Source organism: Tenrec ecaudatus, chromosome 12, assembly GCF_050624435.1.
Source record: "Tenrec ecaudatus isolate mTenEca1 chromosome 12, mTenEca1.hap1, whole genome shotgun sequence".
NCBI classification, from domain to species: Eukaryota; Metazoa; Chordata; class Mammalia; order Afrosoricida; family Tenrecidae; genus Tenrec; species Tenrec ecaudatus.
Window position 1 is genome coordinate 108,141,610 of NC_134541.1, and position 15,369 is coordinate 108,156,978.

A 15,369-nucleotide genomic window follows, 5' to 3' on the forward strand; every position below is an offset into this window, starting at 1 on the left:
GTTCGCCCCGCCCACTTCCGCCCAGTCCTGGCGGAGTTTCGGTCTCGGTTAGCTTCTGCCCGCTGCCCCTGCCTCCCCAGCAGAAACGCTTCTCGGGCCAGGAAGAGGTCGTGTCGCAGGGCCCGGGGCCCGCCAAGGCCAAAAGGAACCCGGGGAGCGCTTCATCCTGGGGTTGCCCCATCCCGGGTCCCCGCTCGGCCAGGCCTGGCGTGCGGTCCACGATGTTACTGTGTGGCTTTGGAGAGGCCGGGAGGCTTTGGGACCGGCGTCTCGAGTTGCAGTTTTCTCCCGGTCAGGCCTTGGCTAGAATAGGAACACAACGACCATGCACTGTTGTGTGAGGTGAGTTCCAACTTGGGAGATAGGTGCCCTGTATGGTTCTCTTTGACGGAGAAATGGAGTCCTAGGAAGTGCCTTACCTGAGCAGGGTCACATCGCCCACCACTGGCAGGTCCTAGGTTGGGAGGTGTGTGTCTTGGCATTTTTGTACCTTCCCTCTACAATATGCTTTGCATGACCCGTTTATCTTGTATCTCCTATCGTGTCCAATAATAGTGTTCTGGGTAAGGTAGGGATCCCATAAATATTTGATGAATCATTTATTAGAATATGAGCATATCCGGGAGTTAATATTATCCTAATTACTGATGTTTTCATAGTCTGAGCCTGTACGAGTCTTGTTCTCTATGTGTTAGTGTTGGATATGACAGTGTCCTCAACTTACGGAGTAAGAGGACTGATTTCATGACCATCAGTTACACAAGGCAGTAAAGAGTAAGACATTAGCCGAACGTTATAAATTCCAAATCAGAGTAAAAGTTGATCTTTGGTTGGGGGAAATTCTGAAAGACTGAGGGATTTTTTTTCTTTTAAAAATCATTTTATTGGGGGCTCGTACAACTCTTATCATCCATCCATTGTGTCCAGCACATTTGTACATCTGTTGCCATCATCATTCTCAAAACATTTTTTTCCTACTTGAGCCCTTGGTATCAGCTCATTTACCCCCTCTCCCCTCCCTCACTAACTGTGATAATTTATACATTATTATTGTCTTATACTGTCCGACGTCTCCCTTCACCTACTTTTCTGTTGTCTGTCCCCCAGGGAGGGGGTGTATATGTTGATCCTTGTGACCGGTTCCCTCTTTCCGCCCCACTTTTCCTTTCCCCTCCTGGTATGGCTACTCTCCTAATTGATCCTGAGGGGTTTCTCCGTCCTGGACTCCCTGTGTTTCCAGCTCTGATCTGTACGGATACGGAGGGTTTGTAAGGCGCCTGGTGTTTCATGGTGGGTTGCTGACCTCAAGCTCTGCTGTCCAGACCCACCAAGGGGAGGGTGTGAGATGAGAGAGACTGCCCCGCCTAACACCGGAGCAGCTCGACATGGTGCTCGAGGGCCCTTAAGAGATGGCATCGATCAGATGGCGTGAAGTTAGGTTTTTACTTTCAGAGGGAGTTTCGACAGCTGCGAGTGGAGTCACAGCCGAGGCAAAAGGGACTCAAGCGAAAAGTGTGAGATCTGTCGTCCATTTTTGCTGATCCTACTGGGCTACACTTAGGGGAAACCTATTTTTCCTTTTTAGGTTACAAAATAAGTTTGTGTGCACATTATTGCAGAGTGCTTTGAATTAGAATGATTAAATAAAGTAGATCATGAAGCACTACTTGAGGGTAGCTGAGGGAACTTTGGTGTCGTGCTTAAGTGTTGGCTTGTAATCTACCTGGTTGACAGTTGGATGCACCAGCAGCTGCACTCATAAAGACTTACAGTCTTGGAGTCTCACGGGGGTCCCTAATGAGTCAGCATTGATTGGATGAATGGCAGTGATTTTGGTTTGGTTTTGGTTTTACTTACTAGGTCAGTTCATCTGGAGATAAATACAAGCCAAGAATGAAGATAGGGGATCATTACAATACCATTCAGGACCATTATTTAATTTTTGTTTTTGAATAGTGTGGTATTATGCTTCTTTGACGCATAGATCCTTAATTTGTCTGCCATAGCCATTTGAATAGGAGACAAAGCAGAATCATTTCCTAGACCAGCAGTTCTCAACCTGTGGGTCACAACTCTTTTTGGGGTCTAACGATCTTTTTTCCACAGGGGTTGCCCGATTCATAACAGTAGCAAAATAACAGTTACGAAAATAATTTTATGGTTGGTGGGTTACCACAACATGAGGAACCTTTATTAAAGGGTCATGGCATTAGGAAGGTTGAGAACCACTGCCTTAGACTCTCAGATTGGGACTTAATCTCTTTAAAAAACAATTATTATTCTGTTTCTCAGAACCAGTAGACTAATCATCTGACCCAACCCTGAACATAAATGTAGAACTCACCAAAATGAATAAATGAAATTCTGCTGACAGTGCCCCTGGATGTCACTGGCAGAGCAATGACTGAGGGGCTTAGGGGAGGCCCTGTGGAAGGAAGAGGAGGCTGAAGCAGTGGACACATGGCTAATGATTGATTGTCATTTGCTGATGGCTTTTCTTGTTTGCAGTTAAGTGCCTTAGTTGCCTGCTCTGGCCGCAGAACCCACAAAAGTACCTGTGTCTTTCCTCTTGCATTGATCCTGGTCTAGGGGCTCTGGTGGAAATGAGGGTTTAGCTGGGAAGCAGTGGAAGCAGGTGGATTGAGTTTATCTTGAGTCAACCCTACTGCCACAGGGGACGGAATATTTTTGGTGGGTAACTGGCTGGAGTTAGTGGTGCTGTTATTGACTGAAAATACATTCACCACCCCCCATCTACAGTCGTATCACTTAGTTGTTTTGGCCTCTTTTATAATGTTACAATGGTCTCTTTTACAGAGTTACCTGACAGTATGCTGTCATTGATTTACTACCATATTATCTCCCTATCCTTTCAGTGTTCCCTAATCCAAAGCTGGCATTTCTTGCAGCAAATGTTAGCGAGAAACCAATGTTGAGCTTGTGGGCTCTAAGACAAGAGAACATAGAGTTTCCTGTAAAGTGTTAGACTCTGACCTTAAGAGAGGAACAATAACTGGGCCACCAGTTATTTCCTCTCTCTCTGACATACTTTTCATTTTTCGTAGCTGCTCCTGGAATGGAAAAAAAAAGTGGCAACTTTTGTTTCTTCTCACAATGTTCGGTGTCTGGAGTGAGAAATAGGCAATTAACTTAGAGTAGCAGATTTCTAAAGACCTAGAATGGCATTGGGCAGCACCAAGACCTAAAAGGAATATTTGAGGACACGGTACTATGGAAAAGTTCATCAAAAGAAGAACTTATGGGAAACAATCAGAAACACCAGTATAAAAGCCTTTATATTTCTTCAGCTGAGTCATCATTCAAATTAAGTAACATCTACATTAAAGGAAAATAAAATCTTAAAATGCTAAACTTAAGGAAACATATGAAAGGTACAATCTTAATTTTTTTAATGACGGGAAAATATTTGTAGAATGGTTAGCCCTTCATTACGAACTGTCATGACCCTGAACCTTGATAATATCCCAAATGAGAATTGTTTCAGTGAGGAAGAACAGCACGTGAGACTGCACGAGGTGTCTGCAGGAAGATCTAAGACTAGAAAAGTGTCACTGACAAATGATTCTATGTAATTTTCTACATAAATTATATATTTATGTTTACATTGGATTAACCAAAGCTCAAAGATTGAGAAAGTTAGAATGTGTGCAACAAAATTTATTCAACAACACCTCCTAATTTCCTTCTTTCCAAGTATCCCCAAATTCCAGCTATCCACAGATCCTAGTGTCAGAGTTGTTAACATTTGGAGTCTTTAATCTAATCTAGACAGATGGACTGCTGTAGACACTATTTAGAGAAATAGAAGCACCATTTTCTTTTTTGGCTGTTAGGTAATAGCAAGTTTGTGGGGATGGGAAAGCCACACTGCATCTCCGTGACGCAAGATTATTTGGACTTCACACTCCCTTCTTCTCATACTCCCTTCTTGAGACCTTCTCACTAGAAGTCTGTTTTTATGGGTACACCTTGCTCAACACTTCCCATTTTCCTTTTGTCTTTTTTCTTGTCTTGAATTAGGGAGACTGCAGGTATTGGTCTTCTCCTAGATTGGTGCTGCCATATCTGTGGAAGGAGAGAAGGGGCAGGGGGATTTCCAACCACCCAGATTGCAGGAGCAACAGCCATTCTGGGTTTGGGCAATGGCACCTTTCTACGTGTGTAAAACTTTACCTCCGGATTAGCACTTCCATCCTCAGCCTTCATCTTTATTAGTCACTTGCCAGAATGAGTATCTGGGCCTCCTGGGGCTTTGAGCTAGTTTCAGAAAATGATCTCTGTGCCCCCCTCCCCCAATCTGTAGGGCCTTTCTCTTCTGTTGTTTGAATCAAATTCAGTACACATAAGAAAGGGACATACACAACACTAGATTTGGAAGAGAAAATGAAAGTGCTAAGGATGATTGAGCTGGATGGTCTCAAAATGTAATGGGTGAGTTTGGGATTAGTAAATCAACATTTTATGACATTAAAAAGAATAAGAAGTTTATAGTGTACTTTGTACTAAAGCAGGACATGCCAGTAGTTGGGGCTGAGAAGAGACAAAAGACAACAGGAGCCCAGTATGGCGATGTGAACAACGCAGCGTCCATGTGGTACCAACAGAAACGCTCAGCTGATGTTCCAGTTAGAGGCATGGAGCTTCAGGCAGTGCTGAGTGTTTTGGTCAAACAGAATTCAAAGTTAGGACTAAAAAGATTTCAAAATAGGCATGGAATTAGGAACGGAAAAATTGTATGTGGAGTGAGTCCCAAGTTCAGCTTCAGCAAGCATTGAGCTGTTTGGACAAAAACTGTCCCTGATTTTCAAAGAGGGAAAGAAAGCTCTGTCTGGCTCTGCCAGATAGTCGGGATGAGACAGAACTTTTTTGGGAAATCAATGCCAGGAGACAGTAAGGCAAGCAGAAAAGGGAACAAAAGAAAGGGAAGCAAGCAGAACAGGGAAGAACATAAAAGAACGGCTATCTGCCTTTTCTGTGCAGATGCAGGCGGTGGAGGCATAACTGGAAAATCAAAGCTGCCCAAAGTGTGAAGAAGGACACGTGTGTTTTGTGGTATGTAAACCTAGCAAAGACGTTTGGCTCACCGGAGAATTGTGTTCAGAATGGTTCTTTCAAAACTTGGTTGCAGACGTCAGGCACTTTCAACTGGACCGTCTCAGGTTTCATGAAGAGGAAGCCAGGGCATTGTTACCTGTGGGTAATTCCTCAGCTTGCTTACCTTTCTATGGAAACACCAGTGCAGATGGTTGAATAAAATGCATGGTCTTTTTTTTTAAAACAATTTATTAGGGGCTCATACAACTCTTATCACAGTCCATACATATACATACATCAATTGTATAAAGCACATCTGTACATTCTTTGCCCTAATCATTTTCTTTTTTTCTCCTCTTTTCTTTTTTTATATTTTATTAGGGACTCATACAGCTCTTATCACAATCCATACATATACATATACATCAATTGTATAAAGCACATCCATACATTCCCTGCCCCATCCATACATTCTCAAAGCATTTGCTCTCCACTTAAGCCCCTTGCATCAGGTCCTCTTTTTTTTCCCCCTCCCTCCCCATTCCCCCCTCCCTCATATGCCCTTGGTAATTTATACATCGTTATTTTGTCATATCTTGCCCTATCCGGAGTCTTCCTTCCCCCCTTCTCTGCTGTCCCTCTCCCAGGGAAGAGGTCACATGTGGATCCTTGTAATCAGTTCCCCCTTTCCAACCCACTCACCCTCCACTCTCCCAGCATCGTCCCTCACACCCTTGGTCCTGAAGGTATCATCCACCCTGGATTCCCTGTGCCTCCAGCCCTCATATGTACCAGTGTACAACCTCTGCCCTATCCAGCCCTGCAAGGTAGAATTCGGATCATGGTAGTTGGGGGGAGGAAGCATCCAGGATCTGGGGGAAAGCTGTGTTCTTCATCGGTACTACCTTGTACCCTAATTAACCCATCTCCTCTCCTAAACCCCTCTATGAGGGAATCTCCATTGGCTGACACTTGGGCCTTGAGTCGCCACTCTGCACTTCCCCCTTCATTCAATATGGTATATATATATATATATATACACACACACATACATACATATACATACACATATACATACATATACACACACATATCTTTTTTTGTGTGCATGATACCTTATACCTGGTCCCTTTGGCACCTTGTGATCGCACTGGCCGGTGTGCTTTTCCATGTGGGCTTTTTTGCTTCTGAGCTAGATGGCCACTTGTTCACCTTCAAGCCTTTAAGACCCCAGACACTATCTCTTTTGATAGCCGGGCACCATCAGCTTTCTTCACCACATTTGCTTATAATGCATGGTCTTTCCCCGTAACACTTCAACCTTGATTCGACCAGTGAATCTAGATGGGATCTTAAACTGTAAACAACTTTATAGGTGGAAGCAACTTGAAGAGAGTCTGGTAATTGTTGAAGCAAGTGATGACAAGCAAGACGAAGGACAAAAAGGAATTTCCAAGGTGAAAACCTACAACATGATGTGGGAAACTGACACCGAGGGAAATATGACTGGACTCTATTCCCTAACTTACAACAGAGGGAATCTGGAAAGCTAGTATTCCACGGGAGGAAAGCCACCACTTTGGTAAGTTAGAGATCAAGTCCAAGTACTTTATCCTGCTTTAAATATCATTCCCACAGATTCTCCCCTAACAGCTATGGTGCCTTAAAGTGAGCACATGGTTGATTTTATCTCTATGAAAGCAGCCATCATTTTGCTATCTCTTCCCACAGTGTTACCCAGCCCCCCTCATATGCAGGTATTAGTTCATTACCTGTGAGCTCAGGGACCTTACTGTAGATTCCAACCACCTTGTGACATGTAACTACTGAATATGCATGTCCTATGGCTACCTATAAATATCTCAAGACAGTAAAAGTTCTCCCTGCCCCTCCTCCGACCTCCACATGGACCACCAAGAGGTGCTGAGGTGAGCATGCTACTATAAAATGTGTGACTCCTTTATTCTCTCTCCTATCTTAACTATCTTCTAAGACTTTACCATAATCTTTCTATGTTATCGCCATACAGTTGCGCCTATAGACCCTTCGGTTGTTAGAGGCTGGTTCCTCTGACAACATTAAAAAGTGCAGTTTTCAACTGGGCAAAAAGGTGGGATGAAGTACAACAAATCACCATAGCAAATGCATGCAAAAATCATCTTTCTAAAATGGAACCTGGAGATGATCTTAGGGTTTGGACCGTGGGGATTATAGAGGAGTTCATGAGAAATGTGGGGAGTTGGAAACCAAGTCGATGGCCATCCAATGTGGTTAAATGGGGAAGAAGAACACGGCTGTGCCCCTTCTCCAAGCAAAGGTGGCACTACTAGAGGAATTGCTCTGAAAGGGGAAGGAACTGAATGCCAACAGCCTGTTGATTTTAAATTCTCTGCTGTGAGAGAGTTTGGACTACCTTCTTGATTTTGTTGATGCCACGCCTGAGTTTCAAAGGTTCTATTTTACCCTGAAAGACATGCAGTGGGAAATTGTCAACAGTCCCAGAGTAGGACCCACTGTAGATTTGGCAGCTTTTTGAAATCTAGGCTTCATAATAGGAAAGAGTCCTTCAACATGCCTTCGACTTCTAGCTTCTAATAATTAGATTTTGTGCTTAAAGATTTGTAGTTATAGAATAACATGATGGAGTTCAGTTCTAAATTGTCACAGTTTGTATCATCTGATTATTTTGTGTATCAATGTCAACTTAAACATAATGGTTATAAAATAGTTCGAAAACAGTGCATTTCCATTTCTTTAAATAAACAAATATATTCAATAATTTGGATTTTTTTCCTGTTTTATACAAGGATCTTAATGAGGAATTCTTGGCTTAGAATATCTTAGGTGGAATAGTTGTGGGAAAAGCATTATTTTAAATTCTTTTTTTTCATTATTTTAAATTCTACCCTAATGGTATTCACAGTATATAATAAAGAAGCTATATGCTGACTGGTTCACCTTACCTTTAAGATATGGATAGATCCAGGGTTTTCTTAAAGGACGGCATGCTTTGGTTTCTTAAATCTTACACCACCTAGTTAGTGTTTGCTTTCCTCTTCTCACTGTGGGGTCGGCATTTGACTGCTGACTGCACGGTCATTGGTTTGAAACCACCAGGCACTCCTCAGGAGAAAGAGCAGGATTTCTGCTCTCACAGTCCACTATGTCTTAGCTAGTCACCCTGAGTCAGAATCAACCAGGTGGTTTGGATTATTGTTCCTCTTCCTGTGCAAGTAATATATGCTAATTATAAAGAAGATAAAAAAATCACCCAAGATCTTAGCTATCCGTGAAAGTTTCATGTAACATTAATATATTTCACATATTAAAAAAAATTTAATTTTCACAATAACATTCCCCAACCCTTTTTATTTTTTTATGGATAAGGAAATGGGGTTAGAAAAGTTAAGTAACTTTATAAGATCACATAGCTAGTAAGTAGTCAAGATGAGATATAAATTATTTAATTCCGAAGTTCAGGCTTTTAACCATTATGCTTCATTGGTTCTTAAAATATCTTGTCATTAAAATCTCTTCACAAATCTCAAACTGAATGGCTCTGTAACACTCTACAGTGGTGTGTACCATTATCAGTCGAATGGCCCATTCTCCTATTGAACAACTTTGCTTCCAGTTTTTTTTTCAAGGCAAATAATAGCATTTTTATGTAGAAATGTTTTAACTATTAAGGTGGCTACTAGAAGTTAAACTACTAGGACAGTGTTGGAACATTTTTTTGGACACATATTTTATAGCTTTCACATTTCCAGTAGGAATTTGAATGTTCTCCTATTCCTCAATCCTGACATTGAATGTAGCTGTTGGGTTTTGCTGATGTTATAACCAAAAACCACCTAAAGGTCTATTGCCATGGAGACGATTCTGACTCTTAGCAGCCTGAGAGGGCAGAGTAGTCCTGCTCCGAGGTTTCTGGCTGTAAGTCTTTCCGGGAGCAGAAAGCTTCATCTTTCTCCGCTGGAGTGTGGCTGATGAGTTCAAACCACTGACCTTGCAGTTAGCAGCCCATTGCATACATACCTCAGTGTGCCACTAAGGCCTGGTATAACCATGAGGATTTATCTATTCATGGCTGTTCCCATTTTAGTACAAGGTTTCAGGTGAGCATTTGACTTTTGAAAGTAGCTTTTTTAAAGCTTTGTTAGTCTAATTGGTTCTTTACTGGCTTTTAATGTCCCTTTTTCATATCAAGAGCAAGAATCTTCTAAAGTGTGTATTCTGTTCCATTGATCTGTGAGTACTAGGCAACGATGGTATAAAATTACTGATATAAATGGAGAACTGGTTTCCATTCTTGCTGTATACCTTACTATTTTAGTGTCTTTAAAAAACGTCTTTTTACATTTGATAAAGCAATTGCCACCTTACTCTTCATTTTCAAAAACATCCAACCTATTTTCTTTATTAATCTTTGTAAATTAACCAAACCCAGAGCCCTCCAGTAGATTTCCACTCATCACAACCCTCTAGGACCGAGTGGACTTGCCCCATAAGGCTGGTGAAACTGTCATTATGGAAACCAAGTGCCTCAGGTTCCTCTTGCAGACCTTTGGTTAGCAACCCAACATCCAACCCATGGCGCCACCAGGGCCCCCTTACACATCAGTGTCAGCGTTTCCTCTCCACACACCAAACCCTTTTGAGAATGTATTCATATTTTAAAATTAATTTGGGAAGGATCAACATGCATGCTACTTCTCTCCATTTGCATTCTCCCTAGCATGGGAGTCGCCTCCTTTGAGACACCTTTCAAGCCTGGAGTCAGCTAGATTGTGGGACAAATTGGAGGGGCTGGTCAGTGAAGACAATGGAGAGCTTGTTACTTCCTTTCATGTTAAGTACTCACTTGTGGGAAACAGAACCGGGAGGAGAGTGAATGAGGACAAATTCTCTACATTCGTTCATACGTTTGTTCGTATGTTCATACATTAAGGAGTCTGGGGCCCCTTGGAGAGAGATCTTCACGTTTGTGGGTTGGAGATGTGTCCCACTCATATTTTTCTATGTTAAAAGTTGTTCCCCACAAAGTCCCCCTATAATAATACCAATTTTAGGGTATTACTTGCAAGCTTATGGTTGCTACTATACACACTTGAAGGTCAACTGCTTGAAGGCCACTTGCCTAAAGATTGTCTGTCCATGAAGAACAATCAGACCCTTTTGTCTGTCCCCCCCAAATTTTAGACTTTGAGCACCTGCCCAAGCTCTACCTCCTGGACTCTGCCTCCACTAGTCTCCCCTCACAGCCCTCGTCCCTGTCCAAACCATTGTAACCTAAGCTTTTCATGTTGAAAACAAATCCCCTGGACTAAATGCAGTGACTGGGATTTTTATAACTTGATACATTGCTCAAATAGGCTGGATGTGGGTGTCACCTAGAAGGGCCAGGTAACTCCTGAGCTGCTTCTGTTACCTGTTGGTAATGAAAAGTTAGGCCATACTATCTAGTGAACAGAGACATCCTGAGACTGGCCTTAGGTCATTGTAAAACATCTCTAGCGAGTTCCCAAAGTGTAAATTCCGAAATACAGGGAGTTCAGTCTCTGAATTTTGGTCTCGAATAGGATGCCACTAAAACCTCTGGCTCAGTTAAGTCTTCTTGCTGGTGGCACCTTCTAACAGAAGCTTTATTCTGCTGCCAGGTAAATACCTGCATTTCAGCTGAAACCATCCGCACTCCCTGCCTCAGTGAGGGCACCTGCCTGCCTGTCTTGTTCCATTCCGGGTGATTGTCCTAACGGTGGTTTTGCCCCTTCCTTGAGAACTACACTGAATTTCCTCCATACATTTTCACAATGACCCAAGCTATGCATCTGTCCCTTTCCCTAAGCCTATCTCATTCCGTCTCGGCTGACAGATAGTCGAGGGGCTGGAAGTTTCAGGGAATACCGTTGTGTCCCTGAGGTGCTGGGTGTTTAGCACCCCTGGGGGACAGGGCAGGAGGGTCAGTCTGTAAGGGTGCTCGGCAAGTGCAGAGGGCTTGCTGAGGGGCCAGCGGCAAAGGCAACCCTGAGTCCTGGGAAGGGAACGTGCACTGGTGCTAGTTTCTATGGAGGCAGCAAGTGTGGCAGGGTCAGTGGGCAGCTCGGGTGCCTGTGGGAGGTGTCTGACTTGGCTTCAAGCTGTGGAAGCCATAGATTCCTTGCCTTTGCCCAAGACTTTTCTTCTGGGCAGTTACTCCTGAGGAAGAGCCCCCTTGGAGAAGCCTGGTAACCTCCTTCTTTTGCAGCTTGTTGAGACACCCCTGATGCTTTCCCAAGAAGGCAGAGACCCATTCAAGGTGCCAACAGAGCCCCAACTTCAAGAAAGGGGCGAACCAGGCTTTCAGGATTGGAACAAAGCCCTGATGGTGCAGCAGGCTCACCGCTCGGCTGCTGACCAGGACTCAAAACCACTGGCCAGCTTTCTTGGGAAGAAGATGAGAAAGTCAACCTCCTTAAAGACGACAGCCTTGGAAACCCTATGGGGCAACACTACTTTGTCTCAGAGGCTGCTATGAGTCGGAATTCATCCCACCTCAATGAGTGTGTTTTTTGGTGGTTTGGGGGAGGAGAGTTACACTCAGTATGCAATGTCTAATATCGAAGTGATTTCATGTCCTCTTTCAGCCTGGGAAAATGGTACTAAATTCCTTAAGCGTGTTGACGTTCTTTTGAACCAACACTTGATTTCTGGCAGAAGCATCTGTGATCCTCCATGTATTTCACTCGTGGACTGAGGATATTAATATTTATTGGAAAGTGTGTACAAATGTAGTCTGAATAATTTTCTATCCCTTATTTTGTGTTGTGGTTGAATTTACCTAGACTATATCCCAAGGGTCTCTGGTTCTGGGGTTGGTGGAATGAGGGCCCATGTTGATTGAGTAAATAATACAGGCCCCACCAGATGGCAGCAGGCATAAAAAGTGGGATAAGAGATCCCCACTAAACTCCAGAGGTAGAAAATGTAGGGAAGCACACTATATATAATCCAGAGGTCACAAAAGGGCCAAATGTACTAATCCAGGAGTCATTCTGCTGCCTTTGCTATAAGGACGTGTGCCTTGCACAGCCACTGATTTCGCACATGATACCGTGGACTTGTCTCAGTCTTGGAACTAACCAGGCCATACGTGGCCTGCCTCTGTTGCTTGCTACCTTTCTCAGAACTTCCTGACCAATAAGGAAAACTGCAAAGAAAAAAAAGCAGATCCTTGAATCAAGGTAGGAGAGATCAACCTTGAGGGACAAGGCAAAGGACTGCAATGAACAGACGCATTTTCATGTTTCCTTAAGATGTTTATTACCATCCATACTTCAAAGAGCATCGTCCTCTGTCTGAGGAACTCCTCTGTCTTTCATAGGGCCCTGGACATCTTTTTCGGACAAAGGGCAAGTCTAGAGCTCTTTAAAGGGTAGACTGCCACTTCCTTGGCCTGCAATAATAACCTTACGCTCATGTCTCTGGTTCCTTGCCTAAGGGGACACTGGCTTATGTGGCCTGCCTACAAGTACTTCTGTCAGGCCACTGAGGAGCACTGTGATGACTTCCCAGCCGGGGCTTTCAGGAGACTTGCAAATTACAACTAGTCTTTAGTTGGATTCTGGCTAATTTCCCGAGACTTAGCTTCTCCTCTTTGGTTGTAAAAGCCTCAGAGCCTAAATGTTCCCATGGAATGTCCTAAATAAATAGATCACAAGGATTCCCAAGGCACCCAAATCACAACTTGGATACATACTCAGAGGGTGTGTACTCTTTAACCCTCAGCATCCTCTGCACCTCCTTCATAACGGCCAGCCCTCACCCTACTTCCATATAACAATCACTGTAATCTGTAGAGATCAGTTGGGCAAGGAAGGCTAGTTCAGAAAATTAAGTCTGTAATACTTTACCACATCTGAATCAGAGAAATTTCATTCATCCTACCCAGTATGAGTTCTTTGATGACTGACAAGGCGTGAACTCCGAGAAAAGCTTTCTCCACATTCAGAACACTTATACGGCCTCTCTCCTGTATGGGTTCTCAAGTGACGAATCCGATTGGAGCTGTGAGAAAAACTATCTCCACATTCATGACAGGTGTAAGGTTTCTCTCCTGTGTGAATTCTCTGATGCCGGATTAAGTTGGATCTATGAGAGAAATTTTCCCCACAAAGGGTACATTTATATGGCTTTTCCCCTGTGTGTGTTCTTTGATGTCTGGTGAGGTGCATGCCCTGCCCAAAGCTTTTCCCACAAGTCAAACATTTAAAGAGCTTTTTTTCTACCTTGGGGGTTCTGTGGTTGGTAAGAAAAGGGGTACAGTCATTCACAGAGTCTCCACATTCAGAGAAGGGGTAAAGTCTCTCTCTCTCATGAGTTCTTTCATGTATGACAAGGTGTGAACTACGAGAGAAACTCTTCCCACACTCAGGACACTTATAGGGTCTCTCCCCGGTGTGAATTCTCTGGTGCCTGAGGAGGTTGGAACTATGAGCAAAGATCTCCCCACACTCAGGGCACTTGTAGGGCTTCTCGCCTGTGTGTGTTCTCTGGTGCCTGTGGAGGTTGGAGTTGCAGGAGAAGCTCTTCCCACAGACGGTACACTGGTAGGGCTTCTCACCTGTGTGAGTGCGCTGATGGCGAGTCAGATGGGTATGTTGACTGAAGCTTTTTCCACATTCAAGGCATTTATGGGCCTCCTCTCCCAAGTGTGCTCTGTGTAGTGACAGGAAATGAGGGCTTCCACCAAAGATGTCACCACAGTCCACACCCATGCACAGTCTTTCTGCTGCATGTATTCTCTGGTGCCTAATCAGGTTTGAGTTGTTAGAAAAATTTTTGCCACACAAAGGACATAAGTGGAGTTTCTTTGGCTGCAGTTCCTTTATCCGCCCCAGTTCTCTGCAGTTTGTGGCCCCAACTAAGGATTGCTCCGTTTGATTCTCTGGGAGAGGGTCCCAATGCCCTTCTGACCGGCCCTGAGATTGCCCTTGCTCAGGACTCCAGGGCACCTCACCCCTTTTGGCCTGGCCAGGCAGTTCCAGAGGGTGGGTGTTTTCAGGGGCAACAAGTTGAGCAGTTTCCTCCTGGTCCTCAAATTTCTCTTCCCCTGGCAGAGCAAGAGAAACAAACCCTGTCATTATTTAAACACTGGAGAAAAGAGAAAAGGAAACCCCACAAACCTGCCACTGCCTTTGGGGCACTTCGGGCTGATTCTACCTCAGTTTCCCATCTTCTTCCAGAGAAGCAACCAGTCAGGTGGGGCCATCACTCTAAGAAATGGAACTAAGCTCAGTCTTGGAATTCCTCTCTACAGGTCTTCATTCACACCTCCAGTTAAAGGCTTGGGCTTTTGCCCGTCACGAAGGGGTAGAGTAGGGCAGGGATGTAGTTCAACTGGGGCAAGTGAGACAGCCGACAAGTGAAGCTCTATTATTTTCTGCACCCTGGGCCCCTCACTTTCCTCACCCTACTCCAAGCTCTGGGATGCAGAGTGGACAGTAGGACAAAGGAAGCAATGAAGCTCTAGCTGACACCCACCTGGCAGGGCCAAAGTCCAAACACAAATACCTCTTGCTGGGAAGGTAGCTCACCTTCATGTCTTACCTGCAGCTAGACTTCTGGGGCTCAGGATCTCCTTACACCTCTGGCTCCTGGGATCCAGTGACTTTTTGTCTTGTTCCACTGGGGTGCTGAGGGCCTCTTGATGGGGAATCAGAGACTCTGTACACAGTGAAAGAGACAGCTCTCAGTATCAACACTTTTCTCCACCAAAATGGGGAAGCACAGTCTTGATCCCTGCCCTCAAAACCTCAAAAGATGAATTGAGACTTCTATGCTCAATTAAGGTTGACAGTAATTACTGCTAACCGTGATTCTCCCTAGAAGATTAGGGGAGGCAGGCACACACCCACACCTACCCACCCCAAATTCTACTTTCACAGTACTCGTTTTTGTGTGCAATGAGAATGTACATTTTTGCAACTAAAACAGTAAAAAGATCACCGTAGAGATGGCCAGTTCCTTGACAAGGTAGCTTCATATTGTAAACGAGACTCCACTTTTAAAAATCAGTCTAAAACAGAACTCAGTTTAGCCTGGCAACTCCAGAAAGCAAAAACAAAATAAATAGCATGGTGGACAATTAGAAGATAACCTGGCCTCTGAGAGGACCATGCAGTTAAAAAACAGAAGGACCGCTGACTATTGGGCTGGCAAGGATGGATTTAAGGGAATCCAGCATGACGATCCCTTCAGGACCAGTGCTGAGAATGGCGATACTGGGAGGGTGGTGGGAAGGTGGGGTGGAAAGGGGGAGCCGATGACAGGGAT

At 44.1% G+C, this 15,369-nt stretch overlaps 1 protein-coding gene and 1 long non-coding RNA gene across 3 annotated transcripts in view; one reads left to right on the top strand and one right to left on the bottom strand.

Moving 5' to 3' along the window:
- The first annotated feature begins 25 nt into the window (after positions 1–25).
- On the top strand, positions 26–11,852 carry LOC142462474 (uncharacterized). The gene is made up of 4 exons (XR_012787257.1): positions 26–342; positions 5,002–5,214; positions 6,431–6,637; positions 11,303–11,852. It is a non-coding gene; the product is annotated as an uncharacterized LOC142462474 (long non-coding RNA).
- Positions 5,794–15,369, bottom strand: part of ZNF263 (zinc finger protein 263) — a 14,007-nt gene continuing 4,431 nt past the window's right edge. For both annotated transcript variants that reach the window (XM_075564374.1, XM_075564375.1), the window contains 2 exons: positions 14,644–14,760; positions 5,794–14,146 (listed from right to left, as the gene is read on the bottom strand). In XM_075564374.1, the coding sequence (XP_075420489.1) occupies positions 12,978–14,146; positions 14,644–14,760 (1,286 nt within the window). In that variant the 3' untranslated portion in view covers positions 5,794–12,977. The remainder of the gene's footprint in view (positions 14,147–14,643; positions 14,761–15,369) is intronic.